The sequence below is a fragment of the Phasianus colchicus genome, chromosome 3 (assembly GCF_987193195.1).
Source record: "Phasianus colchicus chromosome 3, bPhaCol1.hap1.1, whole genome shotgun sequence".
In the NCBI taxonomy this organism is placed as follows: domain Eukaryota; kingdom Metazoa; phylum Chordata; class Aves; order Galliformes; family Phasianidae; genus Phasianus; species Phasianus colchicus.
In genome coordinates, this window is record NC_143438.1 from 21,392,608 (window position 1) to 21,409,609 (window position 17,002).

General features: G+C 36.3%; 1 protein-coding gene across 6 annotated transcripts in view; it reads left to right on the forward strand.

Moving 5' to 3' along the window:
* CDH18 (cadherin 18) overlaps positions 1 to 16,338 on the forward strand; it is a 237,469-nt gene extending 221,131 nt beyond the window's left edge. For 4 of the 6 annotated variants that reach the window (XM_090137067.1, XM_090137068.1, XM_090137066.1 and 1 more), the window contains 3 exons: positions 764 to 881; positions 12,856 to 13,107; positions 14,655 to 16,338. In XM_090137067.1, the coding sequence (XP_089993193.1) occupies positions 764 to 881; positions 12,856 to 13,107; positions 14,655 to 15,157 (873 nt within the window). In that variant the 3' untranslated portion in view covers positions 15,158 to 16,338. The remainder of the gene's footprint in view (positions 1 to 763; positions 882 to 12,855; positions 13,108 to 14,654) is intronic. The other 2 variants (XM_090137069.1, XM_031589238.2) reach the window with 1 other exon arrangement.
* The last annotated feature ends 664 nt before the right edge of the window (positions 16,339 to 17,002 follow it).

Genomic DNA, 17,002 nt, shown 5'->3' on the forward strand with positions numbered 1-17,002 from the left:
ATATATCACAAGAACAACTTTTATTAAATTCTACTTTATCACTTGAGCTTCCAGGCCCAGCATGAAAATGAAAGTAGAGTTAGAAATATTGCTTGGTCACAGATTCCAAAAGCTTAGCTCAGTTTTAGTTGAAAGTAAATTTTAAAAATTTTGAAGGTAGACGTCTTACCTTTCAAAAATACCTCTCCTGTACATAGTTGCTACATCTAATTCTGTTCCTTTGGGGCAAATCAAAGTATACCCAGGAGTGGCAGCTGTTTTTTATTTTCTATTTTCTGACAGTTTTAAAACTGATTCTTATCCAAAATTTTAAACAGAGCTTGCCATTTTCCTTAAAAAAATTCTTTTTCCTAACCAATACTGAAGTACATCTCATTGTTAGGATGTCAAGGAAGATGGTGCACTGGACAGACCATTCTGGTTCAGCCTGAATTTAGGTTCTATAGAAATTAAAGCCTAGGCAAAAGTGCAGTTCTGAAGGTCAGTAGGAGGTAATGCAGATGATGAAAATCTCCATACCAGGATTTTTGTCTGTACCATATCCGAATGTTGGAAAGTATAGATGTTTTAGATGCATTTATCTAGCTCCTAAAACATTTCATGCTAGAAGAATCAAGCTAATGACCCAGTCATATAATCTGTTGAATTTAGCAGCAGTCAAGTAGAAAATTAAAATAAGCAAAATTTGAACATTCTACTAAGGTCAGGTAATATTGGGGTCAGGTTCAAATTTCAGCACATTCATTGTTAATTTTTATTTCAGGTAATTCAGACCATCACTGCAACTGACAAAGATAACTCTGCAAATGGGGCCAGATTCCATTTTTCTCTTGATGAAGGGCTTTCTTTGAATCCCAACTTTACTCTAAGGGATAATGAAGGTAAATCAAACACACAGTTCTGTACAAAATTAATCTCTGTTTTGTCTGGAATGTAATTTGCATGCATTTCTTATAGAAGGGGAAAATTAGTATGTCATCATCAAACTGGTTAATATGAAGGGCATAGTGTATACAATGTACTGCAAACCATGAATAATCAGATATTCTATTTTCTTTATACATTTTAGCATTTGTAGTTCAAATATTCACAAATGTTTCCAGAAAGTGGATTAATTAATAAGTGTTGACATTTTCATCTATTTCTAGGTAGATAGATTGAGTGAGTTCTTTCAAGGTTATTGCCTGCCTTAGAGGAGGAGCTAAGAATTTAAGGTGAATAAAAAGTTGAATTTGTGCTTGCATTTATGGATACAATACCAAGAATAGGTCTTTCAGTGCTTCTTGAGGGGTAGTCTACCTCTTCATATTCTTCCTAATAGGCGTGTCAAAAAAGTACTTGGGTTGCACATAATAGTTGCCTTTAGAGTCACCTGGCTGAGTTTTTCTGAACATTTCTTGCATCAAAGAACCATCTATTTCAAAAAATAAAATAAAATAACCCAAGAAGAATCAACCATACCATTTATGTAATTGTTTCCATTTTGCTATGTTGAAAATGAAAGTATACTTAAAATGCCTGTCTGTTGCTTTCTTCAGGGACTTTTTGATCTAAGGGTGTATTGTGTGCTTTTGTTCATATCTGTGTGGAAATAGGTGATAATTGGCTTTATTGTAGTTGTATTTTTGCAATAATACGATGGGATACTCCCTGAGATCTTATAAATCACTGCACATCTGTAATGACTGAGAAGTGTTAAATTCATCATTGTACAAATGAAACTATTCTTCAAAGATATTTGAAGGAAGAGAGACTGCATAATCTTCCTTAGGAATCTCTTCCAGTGTTTAACTGTTCTTAGCACAGAAAAAATAAATTCATCTGTCAATATTAGAAAAGTATTAAAATTGTTTTTGTTTAACCTAAGAAGATAAAGAGTAAGTATGCATTTTCTGTACAGAAACTCCAATAATACAGTTTCTAATTTGCATATACAAAGATATTTTAGCTTAAATCATAACAAGAAATTCAACTTGGTAAACAACCAGAAAACATTACAACTAAAGTATTTTTACAATTTTACTCAACGTATTACCTTTTGATTCTGTTTAAAAACTGCCATTTTGGGCAGTCTTTTCTCTGTGATAAAATACTGTATATGTACAAGTTAAATTGATTAATGACATTCACAATAGCCAGTTATTTTCCATCCACACTTGTCTCTCTTTCTACTCAGAATTTGAATTTCTGTTATTTTGTCTTCCAGGAAATGGTGGGCAGAAATATTTCTTATGTTTGTTAAATTTGCTATTTTATTTCTGGATTTTATAATCCAATAATGGTTGGAATTCTAGGATTTTTTTGTTTTGTTTTGTTTCTGTAGAACTTTGCCAACAATTGCCTTAAGATAGTTTTCAATGTTTTGCAAAATGCTGAAAAACAAAAGCTCAACATCACATTGAATGTGGTGGTCAGTGATAGATTTATCTGTGAATGCACAGCTATATTTCTCTTGCAGATTTTTTTGAATCAGGTCATCCTCTCTTTTTATTTTTCAGGACAAAGGATTAATTTCACAAAAATCTCAGGAGACCATTTCTTCCCTTGTTTTCACAACCCTAAATAACATGATACTGCTCTGATTTTGAGCTGCATTATTGCATAAATGTTCCATTCTACTCCATTATCAGTACAGCTACAAGATCAAAAGACTCTACAGTACTAAATTAGATCCTTACATTTTAACACATCCATGCACTTTCATTGAAATCTAGAAGCATAACATTTCCTAATTTATCCCTACATACCTGCATAATCTCAACATATGTATGATTCAGATTAGTAGTAACCCATTGCTTCAAAATAGGAAATAGATATTAAGTTGTCAGTCCATACAATTGATTGTGTGACCAGGAAAGTTTATCTCCCTTGAGTCTGAGCTTGAGCCTTTGCTCATTAACAATCCATGGTTTTAAAGCTCCAGCCCTTGAGTACATACCCTCAAAATACAGAAATTAAAACCCTTAGAGGAGAATATTGGACTATATCAAGCATGTAGTCTATCTGAACCTAAGAATTGGTTGGATCACCTTCTGGATTCTGATGGTGTTGATGATTTTCATTTTAGAGAAAAGATATAGAGAAGACAGAATAGGATATTTTTTTCCCTGCTGACTACCTTGTGCTACAGTACATTCTTTGATGATGGCTGAAGTTTTTTGTTTTGACAGTTCAGAGAGAGAAAAAAAATTAAGAGTGTGAGCAAGAGGACAGCCAGCAAAATGATGCAGTATCCATATCCATGTAAGCAAGGAGGGCTATAAAATTTCTTTGCTATACAAAGAAAATGCATTAGGTTTAATCATTCCCTGAAGTCTGCAATTTTAGAAAGCAAACCCAGGAAACATACCTCTTTGTTTGAGAATTGTACTTATGATGGCTTTTTAATGAAAACAGGGCTGTTTACAATTTATTCGGTCCAGGGAAGTGTTGCAATTTCTACTAAAACCTGAACGGCCAAATTGTTATTTAATTTGGAAGTGCTTTTTTCTTGCTATTTGGATGCTATATATCTGAGTTATTTGTTGTACATGTTCTTCTGACATTGTTTTTTTACTATATTGCAATAGATAATTTTGAAATCCAGATCACTTTTGTGTAATGCCTTGAGTTTTTGCCTCATCATACCAGCTACTGCAAGTCCAATTTAAAATTTGCCTGGGCATTATGATGGAAGAGCCTCTTCAGAACAGAGCTGTTTCATAGAATTATGGAACTGCAATCATTTGGGTTGTAAGGGACCTATCTCCTCTGCCATGGGCAGGTAAACCTTCCACTATATCAAATTGTCCAAATCCCCAACCAACCTGGTCTTGAATACTTCCAGGGATGGAATATCTATAACTTCTCCGGTCAACCTGTTTCAGGGCCTCACCACCCCCTGAGTAAAGAATTTCTTAATTATTTCCAATATAAATCTACCCTCTTTTAGTCTTAAGCTGTTACCTCTTGTCCTAACACTACACTCCCTCCCTGGTGGAATCTCTTGTCATCTTTCCTGTAGATCACCTTTCCCCCTTTAGGTACTGGAAAGCTACTATAAGGTTTCCCCAGAAAGTTCTCTTCTACAGGCTGAACAACCCCAACTTTCTCAGCCTCCCTTCATAGGAGATGTGCTCCAGCCCTCTGATCATCTGCATGTTCCTCCTCTGGACTCACTCCAATAGGTCCGTGTCCTTAAGTTGGGACCCCAGATCTGAATGCAGTACTCCAGGTGGGGTCTCACAAGAGCAGAGTAGAGGGGGAGAATCATTTCCCTCAATGATGGTGGTCATTCTTCTTTTGATGATAAGGTTCTAGTTGGCCATCTGGGCTGCAGGCACACACTGTTGGCTCATATAGGTTTTTCATTATGAACACCCCCAAATCCTTCTCCTCAGGGATGCTCTCAATCCATTCTCTCCCCGGTTTGTGCTTCTGCTTGGGACCACCTCAGATCAGGTGCAGGACATTGCACTTGGCCTTGTCTGTCCGACTTCATGAGATTCACAAGGATCCACATCTCAAGTTTGCCAAAGTCCCTCTGAGTGGCATCTTTCAACCCACTGAATTTAATAATTACACTTTTTTTTTTTTTTAATCCTGAAATAATCATAGTATTTTTCCAGATCATCAAAGTATGGTTAATATATTTGTCAGAATTCATTAGTTTGATGGAAAATGCATGTAAGAATATTTTACTGTTATGATACCCCTATCTATTAATACATGGATGTACACAGTCTCTCTCACTGCCTGAATTTTAAAATATATATATATATTTTCTCTCCTTGCCTATTTTGTTACCCACTAGAGACCTCTAGCAGAAGTTATGCCACACTTTTAAGGGACTTAGCAAAAGGTTGAATCCCCAGAGGACAGGTCACTTTGGTGTGAGAGAGCATTTATGAATTTTACGCACTGTAAAGCAATGTTTTGCTGGTGGTATTTTTTTTTTTTTTCACAAGATATACAGTCTATAATGGCTGCTCCAATGAGTCCTGTAAATTTCCTAGGCAGTAAGGGTTTGTGCAGACTGTACAAATTCACCCAACACTGCCAAAAAGATTTGTACATTATCTTGCCTTTGGAAGTTTTAACTGCAATCTTCTGAAGCTAGACAAAGTTTACCTTACTTTCAAGAAGAGCAACTCAGAATACATAGGATTTTTTCTGCTTTCCTTTTATTTCTTCAGGACATAGGTTACATTTCACAAAAATGAATAAACAAACAAACAAACAAACAAACAAATAAATAAATTGCAATTTTATTTTTCCCATCTGCCCACTTTTCTCAAAGATTTGGCTTTCTGAAAATTCCGCAATCATGGGGAATGTTCTGGAACTGAAACAAAGGTGCACTGATTTTTAATTCTGACTCTTTGCAAATTCCTTTTTGTTAGTGTTTTATAATGTTGTGATCACAAATTATTTTAATATCCACAGAAGTAAAATGCTTTTGTGAAAGATCTAGAGCATACTGAGTTCTACAGTGTCTGTATAAGATGGAATTTGTAATGCATTCATCCACCATGTCTGTGATGCAAATGAGTGTTTTTCCCATTTTAATGATCAAAACTTAGTAAAAAAAGAATCAGTTTTACCTTGCATGGCTGTTATTTAGGAAGCTCTTCACACCATACCACTTCAGAGCATTTGAAGTGGCACTGAAGGTCAAGTTAAACCCTATTCTTTGCTACCCAACATAAATGGGAAACATTTATGAAATTCTCTCCTTGTTTATATCAAAGATGTGGCGTGCTCTCTCAGGTTCCACAGTAATGTATATTCTTACTGCTCTTCAATGAAATACCATCCTGTAATGAAGAGAAGCTGTATCTGTAGGAGAATTATGTGGAAAAGACAAGTCATATCTGAGAAAGTTCAAATTAGCATTATATGTAGTAACTGCAAGCACAATCCATAGAACATCTGTCAATATAAACAGGTTGAATGCTACCCTAGCGAGCTGTTATCAAACAATTAACATACAAGTTAAAAAGGGAATTTTTCCTCAGGTCTGTAAGCATCTTCAATCTTTCTTTGATTAAAACAAATTGGTTCCAAGACAGACCTGATAGGTAAGGTAGTTTATAGTGTACAGGTTTTTCATGCCTTCTACTTCAGTGCTGATGTTTTGCATCTTTGAAACCAATGAAAAACAAGAAGGTACTTTCAGGAGTTATCAGTAAAGAAATGAAAAATAAATGTCTATCAGTATAATCCCATATAAACAAATTACATGTTCTCACTTTGGAAATGCCTCTCATTCCAATGTATTTTGTTTGGTTTTAATTAATTACAACTTAGAACATGTATAACTGAAAATTAAAACATGTCTTAATCTATTAACAAGGCTTTACTCTGTTTTTTGATTTCCATTTCTCTGGTGCCTGCCTGCAATGTAAAATGTGTCAAAGGAATTCTCAAATTGTGAATAATAGATAAATTTGTATTCTCCAAAGTGCTCCAGTAGTCACCTTCCTTGGTGTTATCATTGTATTTCAGCTTCTTTGATTTCCCTATGCCTTTCTGCCTTTTCTTTGTTCAGAAGCTCAACATGAAAAGACAGAGATAATGGAAAGAGGAATGTGATAACAGCCTTGCCTGCAGTGTGCAGTGTGGCTTAACAAACTGCCACATCTTCAGAGTGTGAAGAGCTGCTGTTTTACAGCCATGCAGAATTTCCCATCTGTAACCTCAGATCCACTGAAGAGGAATCTAACTTGCTGTGTTTGCAAAGTAACAGCTCAAATGTGAGAAGGCTTAGTGGTCATGCACTGGGGCAGTGTACACCACAGGGAAGCAGATGAGTCATTCTTTCTCTATGTTGCTGTTAATTTTCCCTTAGCAGCCAGCCCTTTCATCTTCAGCAAGTCCTGGTTCTTTTCCTGCTTTCAGGAGCAAAGTTCACAGTTTAAATCTGTAAAGAAAAATAATTTTCTTTCCAGGCCTAGAAGAATCATCAGATTTGTAGTTCCCAGCATCTTAGTACTATTGCTACTATCCTATACTTGTGTTCCATGTATGGTTGGTATACCTGTTTTCAGATATCAAAAGAATTTCTCAATTCATAATTCCCTCTCTCTTATCTTTCAAACTAGTTCTGTTGATATAACAGTTGTTTTTGTTTGTTTGTTTTTTAATTTTCTCAGTAAGCTCTTGACATCTATCTTCATACTGGACTACCTTTAACTTTCATAGTTTGTGGGATTTTTCATGTGATGTCAAGACCCTTCTCGTAAAAGCTGTTCTTCTACTTGCCCTCTCAATGGGTCCTCCCATCGTTTTTGATACAGAATGTAAACAATTTAATAAAAGATGAATGCTTAGAACATCAGACTAGCTGTCAGGATGCAGTTGGTAGTGCACTTTGGGTAAACTTTGGGTTTTTTTTAGTTATCAGAAACCTTTCCTGCTCAGGAATTCTCAATTTTTCTTTTTTATATTAGGTTAGTGCTGCTTATTTTTTTTTTCAGCTTGTATTTTTATGATTGCTTCTGTAGCTATAAGGTAATATTGACTTGCTCACTCCTTTTCAGATTTGTGCCAGGGAAAGTAAGGAGAAGTTTTTGCTTTCCTGTTCAAATTTAAATATTGGGCCTTCTTTGGGTACAGGCTCAGGAAGATTCACTTCTGCAAATTTGGTAGAATTTTCTTGCATATGTGGACAAGGTAGCTGAACTAAAGTCTTCAGGGTTTGTAAACAGAGTAAGAAAAATAATGTAAAGTTTTAATCAGAGACGAAATGTTGTTATTCTTGCTAAAAACACTTGCTGTCACCTACTGAAGTTAGCAGAATAAGATCTGAGAATTTTTTCTTCTAGAATGTGAGACATGACAGATGTTAATATTAATGCTTAGTTTATGGATATGGAATTAGGGGATTAAGTTTAAAGCTAAGTCCTGGAACGCATCCTTAGGTTTTTAAGGTATTAGTTCTGGATAACTTTGTTGTATGATTGTCATTTCCTTATTTGTTGCAACTTGAAATAGAATTCTCCTTAGAAATGCCACTTTTCTGAAATTGCTTTCTCTTCCTGTTGTTAAGTGTATGTCCTAAAATGTGCACATGGGAGTGCTGTGCCTCTCTAATGACTTCACGGGAAATTCTAGGTGACCAGTAGATAATAGTTTATTGTAGCAGTATTGATGCTGAGGAGGAAAAAAATTGAAAAGTGTAACTTAAAATAAAAACTAGAACTGTGATGCAATGAAGCATAATAACACAGGCTGACTGCAAACATTGCATAGCAGTTGTCCTTGTACCTCATCTGGACCCAGAGGTGCTTAGATTTCATCATTATGTTTTTGTTGTTGTTGTTTTGTTTTTTATGACATTATATGAAATAATATGAAAGCTGTATTGCAGCCCAACAGAGCAGTATTACCATAGCATGAAAAGAAGCTACGTGCTGCGGAGTGTAGCACAGAGCTGTTGAGGATGCTTGAGGACCCACAGGCTGTTGGAATAATTAATGTGTCCAAAAGAAAACAACAGAGATAGTGATATATCTGGTGGGCAAGACATACAAGGAGTGATTGTAGTCCCTGGGTTTGCTCAGTGCAGAGCAGAGGAGCTGAGGGGAGGCCTCATGGCAGCTGTAGCTCGGAGCAGCGCTGAGCTCTGCTCTCTGTGACAACAGCAGAGCCTGAGGGAGCGGCATGGAGCTGTGTCAAGGGAGGGGCAGCTGGGTGTTAGGAAATGGTTCTTCACCTTTTCCTTTTTCACCACGAGGCAAACTGGTGCACTCATGTCCACAATGCCTGCTGGGAAGATCCCTGGTGTGTGCGATTGCCTCAGGCTGGGTTTTATGTGACAGACTCTTAGCTGGCCCAAACAACAGCATCCCAGGGTAAGTGCTAAAATTCAGTAATGTGAGTGATCATTCTTCTGAGATCTCACTCGCTCCCCAGCCTTGTTTTGTTTAACAGTCTGCAAAGCACAGAAGATTGTCATGGTTCAGCCTAGTTCAGCCTAGGTTCTGTGATGAGGGGGCAAAGGGACCCATGGACCCATGCCCAGGGAAAGGGAGGGGGAGAGAGAGGAAAAGGGAAAAGGTAGGGAAAGGGGCCTGGACAAACAATAACAGGCAATGAGCTAAGAAAAAAAAAAAAATAGTTACTAAATACAGTAGCAGAATGTGAGATAACACGGTATAATAAATATTGGAATACAGTGATTGGATTTGAATCTAAGAAACCAAATAAAATGAGAAAGATAGAGTTTCCAAAACCAAAGTCATTACTTTAAAGCCATGGGTGAAAACAGCCAGGGAGCAAAGAGGAGAAGTCTTGTGACTTCCAGTCTTTTTTATCTTTCCCTCCAAATGGAAAACGGAAACTGTAAAATGAAGTCTTCTGGGAGTTGTAGTTCATTCTTCTCTTCTGAGACCAGGAGACCAGAACTCATGAAGTATATTGACAATCCACGGAACCGCAGCATTAACTCTAACTCCCCATGCACTGCATGATTTCATGATGTGGAATACTGATGAAAAACCATGAAACCATGACAGAGATAAAAAAAGGGAATTGTTAGAGAGGAGCTCTGCTAGTAAGTTGTAACAAGGTGCATTTCAAAGAAGGAAGCAATTATAAATTGGATACTGAAGAATCAGAAAGTTTGTAAAGTCTATCATCCCTATGAGGAAGATGATGATGAAGACTTTCTTCCTGAGTACAGAAAGGCAGAAGCAGCAATCGTTGCATTGTGTGTATAAAGAGTACGTTACTTTATTTTCATGCAAAATATGCATTCATTTGAAATTCCTTAGTAATCACAAATTTACGTGGTTTGTTTTTTTTTTGTTTTTTTTTTTTTTTGCTTTTGTGTTGTGTCCATACCCTAATCTGCCACTGCTTTGGCAGCTGGCAGACCAACCAACTGAAGGTCATTTTGTATTCTGTTTGAACCATGGACGACTTTTATCCACACCTCCAGCACTATTAGGGAAGCAGGGACTGACAGTCTAGGCATTAAAAAAAAAAAAATGGAGAAGTGGCAAATGGGTAAAATATTATTAAAAAAAAAAAAAATGGAGAAGTGGCAAATGGGTAAAATATTATTAAAAAAAAAAAAAAACTGTTTTCTTTTGTTTTTTTTGTTTTGTTTTGTTTTGTTTTGCAACATTAGGTAGCAGAAAGTTGAAACTGCTGCTTACTTTACTCCCCACTTTTTAATTTAAAAGCCATGTAGGTGATCTACCTGCAATCTGTGCTCCATGACATTAAGTATTTTTTTCAGGAGCATTTTAAAATATATCGCTTTGATTGTTCAGGTACTGCATTTCATCAAAAAATAGACCACACTTTTATCAAAGAACAAGTTAGTTCAATTTTCTTAAATTAGATTTTTCCTCATATTTTAAAATTAGATCAGAAAAGCCAAGTAAGACCTCTCCAGGTGGGCACAGACTGTAATTATGGACCAAAGACCACTGCTCACTCTGCTTTAGGGAAGAATTCTATTTATAAAATAAATGCAGTCTGAGTCTTGGTCTTATCAAGTTTGATTTCTTCCTTCATTTATAAAACAGAACTATTCACTCCCTAGTCTAGGTGCAGAATAATTTGGAAATCATTTATTTCTAAACAACATGATAATTAAAAATTTCAACATTACTAAGAACATCAGAGCATTTTGAATAGGGTTTCATAGGCCCAGGAGTAGTGTTAAAGTTTATCAGAATGTTTATAAGAGACATCTTTCTGCATTTCGTAAGTTTTCAGTTATACAGGAATCCCTTTCATCACCCTGTGTTAAAAGTGATTTACCTTTTTTTCCCATCAACTGTCTGTTGGAAGTCTGCTCACTATTGGAAGTATTTTTATTATGGCATGTGAATATATCAAAGATATTTAATAAACTCTTGCAAATATTATTTATTCCCATAATGTTGTGATCTTGCTCTGTATAAGATTGTTTCAGGTGACAGAATTATCTGTTCATACCATCTTGGCATAAATAGGGTTTTGTAAATTGAATGAATGTGAATGACATTGTATGTGGCTGGTGTCATGCCTCTAAGGAACAAATTGGCATGAATCTCAAGTTTCAGTCCTCAAAAGTGCTCTGTGGCATGACAAAGTTGAAGAGGACCTTAAGGCCTACTGAAAACAGATAAACAAATAGAAATCATATTTGGTACCCATTGCAAATGAGAACAAAACTGAATGAGTTTGTAGCAAAAGAACCATACTGAAGATTTGCAAGAATTAGGGAAGATGGAGAAGGTTATCAGGTTCAATGCAGGAGAATCTGACATTGTGCAGTTTTGAGGTCAACAGCCTGGTTCCTTTGTGACCGTGGGTAATTCCTACTTCATACATATTTCTCATGTGAAAGCTGTTACCAAATATACTATGATATTATGCCTGCAGGCTACACTAACAGATATTATCAGTACTATTACTTGGTGATACACCAAGATAAAATGTAGAGAGGTGACCTAAAATTAATGCTTTAAAGTTTGGTACAGAGCTGGACAGGTGATATGGCATGAAACGTAATCACCTGGTATGTAGTTCGCACCCAATGTAGATGGAAACTAATTCCTCTGTTCAAATACCTGTGCAGAAAATAAGCAATCCCATGGACTGGAATATGCCACACTAGATGTGTTGCCCTGCTTAATTTTCACAAAGTGGCACAGGGTGCATTTTTTCATAATTTATGAGAAACACATTTAGTGCTGTATCTACAGTGGTAAGCAAAAATAAGTTTTCTGTGCTCGTTTTTGTTTTTGTAACAGGAAGAAAAATCCAGAAGACATTTTTTTTTTTGCACTTATCACCTCTTGGTTATTTTTTTTAAATCTTTAAAACCACAAACCTGCTCTTGGGAATCCACATCATGCGCAAGTGGCACAAGAGGAGAGCACTTTTCTTCCAACCTTTCTCCCTGCTTCTTGGTTTCTCTCTGGATCACCTCTCACTTTCAATATCTCAGTCTGTAGTTTTGTTTGCTTTATTTGCAGACTCTTGTCTTTTAAAGTTGGGGCAACTAACCAAAATGAAATACTACATTTGAAATTAAGATATAACTCTATATTATCATAGCATTTCTTCCTCTGCATTCCCTTTATGCTCCTTACATTTTTTAGACTTGAAGAAACATGGGTGGCAGTTTACCATCCTAATTAGTGCTCATAAATGCTCTTGCAATGCGCATGTAGTAAGCTTTAGCATTCTCACTAGCTGTAATACATGCCAGATGAACATAACAGTGACAGAATTTTGCATCGCTTTCTCTTTACCATCCTTATTTACCTTACATTTTCATCAGTTTAAAACATCTAGTATCTGCACTCTCTGCCACTCTACTCTCCCTTCCCTTCCACCTCTCTCTTCTTCCTGATCTCCCTACTGCAGGAGTCCTTTCAGATATTTTCTGAAAGCTCAATTCATCTATAAAATCTGTCACAAACCTTAACGCATGAAAATTTAATTTTAACTTTTAGTAGAGACATTTAAGCATTATTTTGAGAATCAAAAAATTGTGGAAAAATTCCACAACAGAGATTTGTAGAATTCCAGATATTCACATTTACAAGTGTCTATTATAGTACCAACAGTGTATCATCGGATTAAAACACTTGCAACCTGGGTTCAAAATGTTCGTCGAAATCCACTTTGACTTTAAGACACAAGCTTAAATAAGGCTTATTTATTTAGTTCTAGTTACTTTTTCCTGCCTCCTCTTTTTCCTTCTTTGACCACAAATGGTACTCACTTGATTTTAATCTAGATTGTGCATTTTCGCAGATTAGTATTGTGGAATATTAAAATGTCTGGTCCTTCTGCTGGATGGGAAACAAACGGTCAATCATATTTTTCATTTTGCTTCTGATTCTGTTCTTTTTTATGATATTGTAGATAACACAGCCAGTATCCTGACAAGACGAAGGAGATACAGTCGAACCACTCAAGATATCTATTACCTCCCAATTTTGATTTCTGATGGTGGAGTGCCCCCTCTCAGCAGCAGCAGTACTCTCACTGTTAGAGTTTGTGCATGTGAGAGAGATGGACGTGTGAGAACTTGCCATGCTGAAGCTTTCCTCTCCTCAGCTGGCTTGAGCACAGGAGCTTTAATCGCAATCCTGCTCTGTGTTGTCATTCTTCTTGGTAAGTCATTTTCAATATTAAGTACTGCCATCTTCTGCTGGCTCTATGAATGTGACAGGGCAGAAATTTTTATATATGATATGTTTTTGAACCAGAAGCTGCCTAGTAGTAGGAGGTAATTAGAAACACATAGCTGTGATTAGAGGGGAAAGGTTTGGCTAAAATTAATAGGGGAAAAAGCCTTTAAAGCACATGCATGAATATCTGGAATCCACTAGAAATAATTTTTCAGGGGTTATCAAGTAATTAGCACTGCAGATCATTTTTCTATAATTTGAAAAGATTTCAAAAAACCACTGGCTAATTCCATGCCTAGAACAGTGCAAAAAATGATAGATGATGAGGAAAGCTTTTTGAAATGCATTACACTGTGAGAAGCACCATTAGCACTATACAAAAGCCATTAATTACCTTTGTGAGATAAGCTGATAGCAATGCACAACATACTCCTCGGGGACAAGGGGGGGGCAAGGGATACATGAGATAATATGATGGCTCCATTAGATAAATGTCCTTGCAAGTGCATTTTCTTTCCACTTTTTTTTTTTTTTTTTTTTTTTTTAACCCAGGCCAATTTGAATGTTACACGTTAGTTAATATTTTTTTTGGCAGAGGCAAAACTTGCTGGATACGTATCTCTGTAATATTCATCTATTCAGGTGTCTCTCTGCATTCTAATAGAGCTGGAAAAAGAAATAGTAGGAATTGCATTGTGACTCACATAGGATATTTTGAGGATTTTTTTTCTGAAGGTTCTACATTTTCTAAAAGTGCACCTCTCACATCTTACTTCAGAAATTCCTTTTGAAAAAAAAAAAAAAGATTTAAAATGTATAGTAATACATTTGGTTTTTAATCTAGTATTTTATTATACAAGATTGAACATTCATAAGAGAAAAAATAAAGCTTGTACATTTTAATTATATGTATATGCTGAATATTAGTCCTAATGAAGCTCAGAAAGCCTTTAACAATGCATCTGAAAAATGCAGCCTTAGTTATTTCTCTCTCATCTAACTGCTAGTATATTATCCATTTTTGTGTCCTATATGAGATTCCTAATAATCTTAATAACTGGATTTAATTATTGGCTTAAGAAACCGTAGAAATTTCTGCAAAGTAAATAGGAATGTGTTCTTTACTGGCCGTTTAGAAGACCAGGCTGTATTGGAAGTTTGTACTTTTACAATAAGATTATTAACTTTCTCCTTAATTGTGTGATCTCTACTTGTTGCTTTTTGGCATGTTGCTATGTCAAAACTCAACTGTGTAGAATTCATGAATGCTTTCTGGGCATACAGTAATCTATCTTCATGTAATTTCATATAACATTACACAACAAAGGTACTGCTCACTCTAAGTAGGCTGTTTTCCAAATTGGGTATGTGCCTGATGTTATGATACTCCAGTTCAAGGCCAGCTTAATAACATCAGAATACAAGTATTAGCCTGCAAGTATTTCAATTCATGACTTAGTAGCTGCTGTTTCTGTAGCATATATCTACTTACTTCAACTGTAAACTTTAAACCTAATCTAAAATCTGCAGTTTTCTCTTTAGCAATTGTGGTCCTTTTCATCACCCTAAGACGTAGCAAGAAGGAGCCTTTGATCATTTCAGAGGAAGATGTCCGAGAAAATGTTGTGACATATGACGATGAGGGCGGTGGAGAAGAAGACACAGAAGCATTTGATATCACAGCACTACGTAATCCATCAGCTGCAGAAGAGCTAAAGTATCGGAGGGATGTCCGCCCTGAAGTTAAGCCTGCACCCAGGCCTCATCCTTCTTCAAGCCTTGACAGTATAAATGTTCAGGAGTTCATTAAACAAAGACTTGCAGAGGCTGATCTGGACCCCAGCGTGCCCCCATATGACTCCTTACAGACATATGCCTATGAAGGTCATAGATCGGAAGCTGGATCTATCAGCTCTCTGGATTCAGTCACGACACAATCTGACCAGGATTATAATTACCTTGGAGACTGGGGGCCTGAGTTCAAGAAGCTAGCTGAACTCTATGGGGAAATAGAATCAGAAAGAACAACTTAGCTGTAATTCCCAGAACAGAGAAATTCCTAAACAGCTGGAGATAGAATGACGACAGTGATAACAGCATATGAATACAGTACTTGGAACTGAGCAAGTTGTACACAGTTACTGTAGAACAAGTGCCCTTTTCGTATTTGAAACTGGGTTCTCCAATTGGAAGAAAGTAAAATTTTGAAAAATACAGAGAAAAGAAGCAATTGTCCCTTGTGTATATTTTTAATTGCTCAATAAAGTCTGTGGTACTGTATCCGTAACAGTACCTAAAGTAAAGCTGGGCAATGACACTTTTATTGCAATATGCTTAATATCTCTGAGCTACAGTATGTTTCTGATCATGCCTGTTTAGGAAGATAACTAATGGAAGAGCAAGTCATTTGCAGATGGTTTTGAGGTTGCCTTGCTAGCTGTGCTCTAGGCCTTGTGATCCCAATGTAAGGTAGCTAATGGGGTTTACTATCAGTGTGAGAAGTTCTAGGAGTCATTTTCCTTTAACAGCAGGGATAATCCACACCTATCCTCTAAAATGAATGGTCCTTTGATGGTTTAATCTGTTTGAATTAGCAGGTTGCAATGTGAAAATATCATTTCATTATGTCCCTCATAATCTTTTTATCCCTAACCAGCTATCAGAGGGAAAGCATCATTAGCTGTCAGTGCAAACACAGAGCTAGACCATAACCCCAGACCCACTCTGGAAGAAGCATTGTTTTCGATGTGTTTGCTTTTTGTCTTTTCATGGGAACATCATTCATGTAAATGAATCTGAAGTACTCTTTATGCAGCAAAGCAGATGAAGCGTAGGTTCTTTCAGTAAAAACAAGAATGGCAGCACAATTAAAGTATGCAGTTGTTCGGTTCACTGTGCTTCACTTATGGCAATAGACTGAGCTTTTGAAGTCTTTTGCTGGTCTTAATCCAAGAGCTACATCAGTCACTTTATGACAGTGTTCTTAATCATAATGTGTCAATTTTTGTGTGTGTCTAGAAGCAAAATATTGCTGTTGGTAAGACTGGAATAGAGAAGATTTAAACAAGGTGATCAAAATGATGATGCTTGCTTTCTTTTTAGTTCAATATATAGATATTTAATTTGTCTTAGAGTAATTTCTATCTAAGCAGAACAAACTTTTTCTCCCTATTTCAAACATCATGGGAAGATAAACATCTTAAGCCAGTGGAGAGTGAAAGAAATAAAATGTGTCATTTTGGATTTCTTATGGATGAAATAAATCAATCTCGTGTTAGTACTTTCTTTTTTTTTTTTTTTTTTTTTTTTCACTGCAGAACTTGCTCTTTAGGCTGCTTATTATCTATAAGATTTATGTTTCCTCTTGGTTTGTTTGAAAGTTTAACCTTTTGTTTCTCTGTCTTCTGATAATACTATGAAATACTATGAGAGGACAAGGAGAACACAGTATCCCACTGTTTGGGAACTGTTGAGTCACAGCCTGAACTTTTCCTGAGGAAAGGGCTGAGTCAGCCATGGGAGCACAGGTGAAGGCAATTCAGCTGTGTGACCGGAAGTCACACAGCCATTTAAGGGCTGACTGCCACCTAGGAAGGGATCTCTAGAAAGAGATTCTTCCTTTGTGGATTCTTTCCTGTGAACCTAGATCTTTGGATACAAGTGAGCATTCCTTCCCTGTTTGTTTCTTTTCCCATTTTCACCACGATAATCCTTCCAGCTGTAACATCAACTTGAACGCCCATGAAGGATTATGACTGAATAGGTTTACTATTTACTAAAGTCTACTGCTTTTAAAATGATTGGATACTTAGAGATGTGGGCTTTTATGGTATGCATTTCATAGAGAAGCTGTTCAGGGCAGAAGCTCTGTATTATTT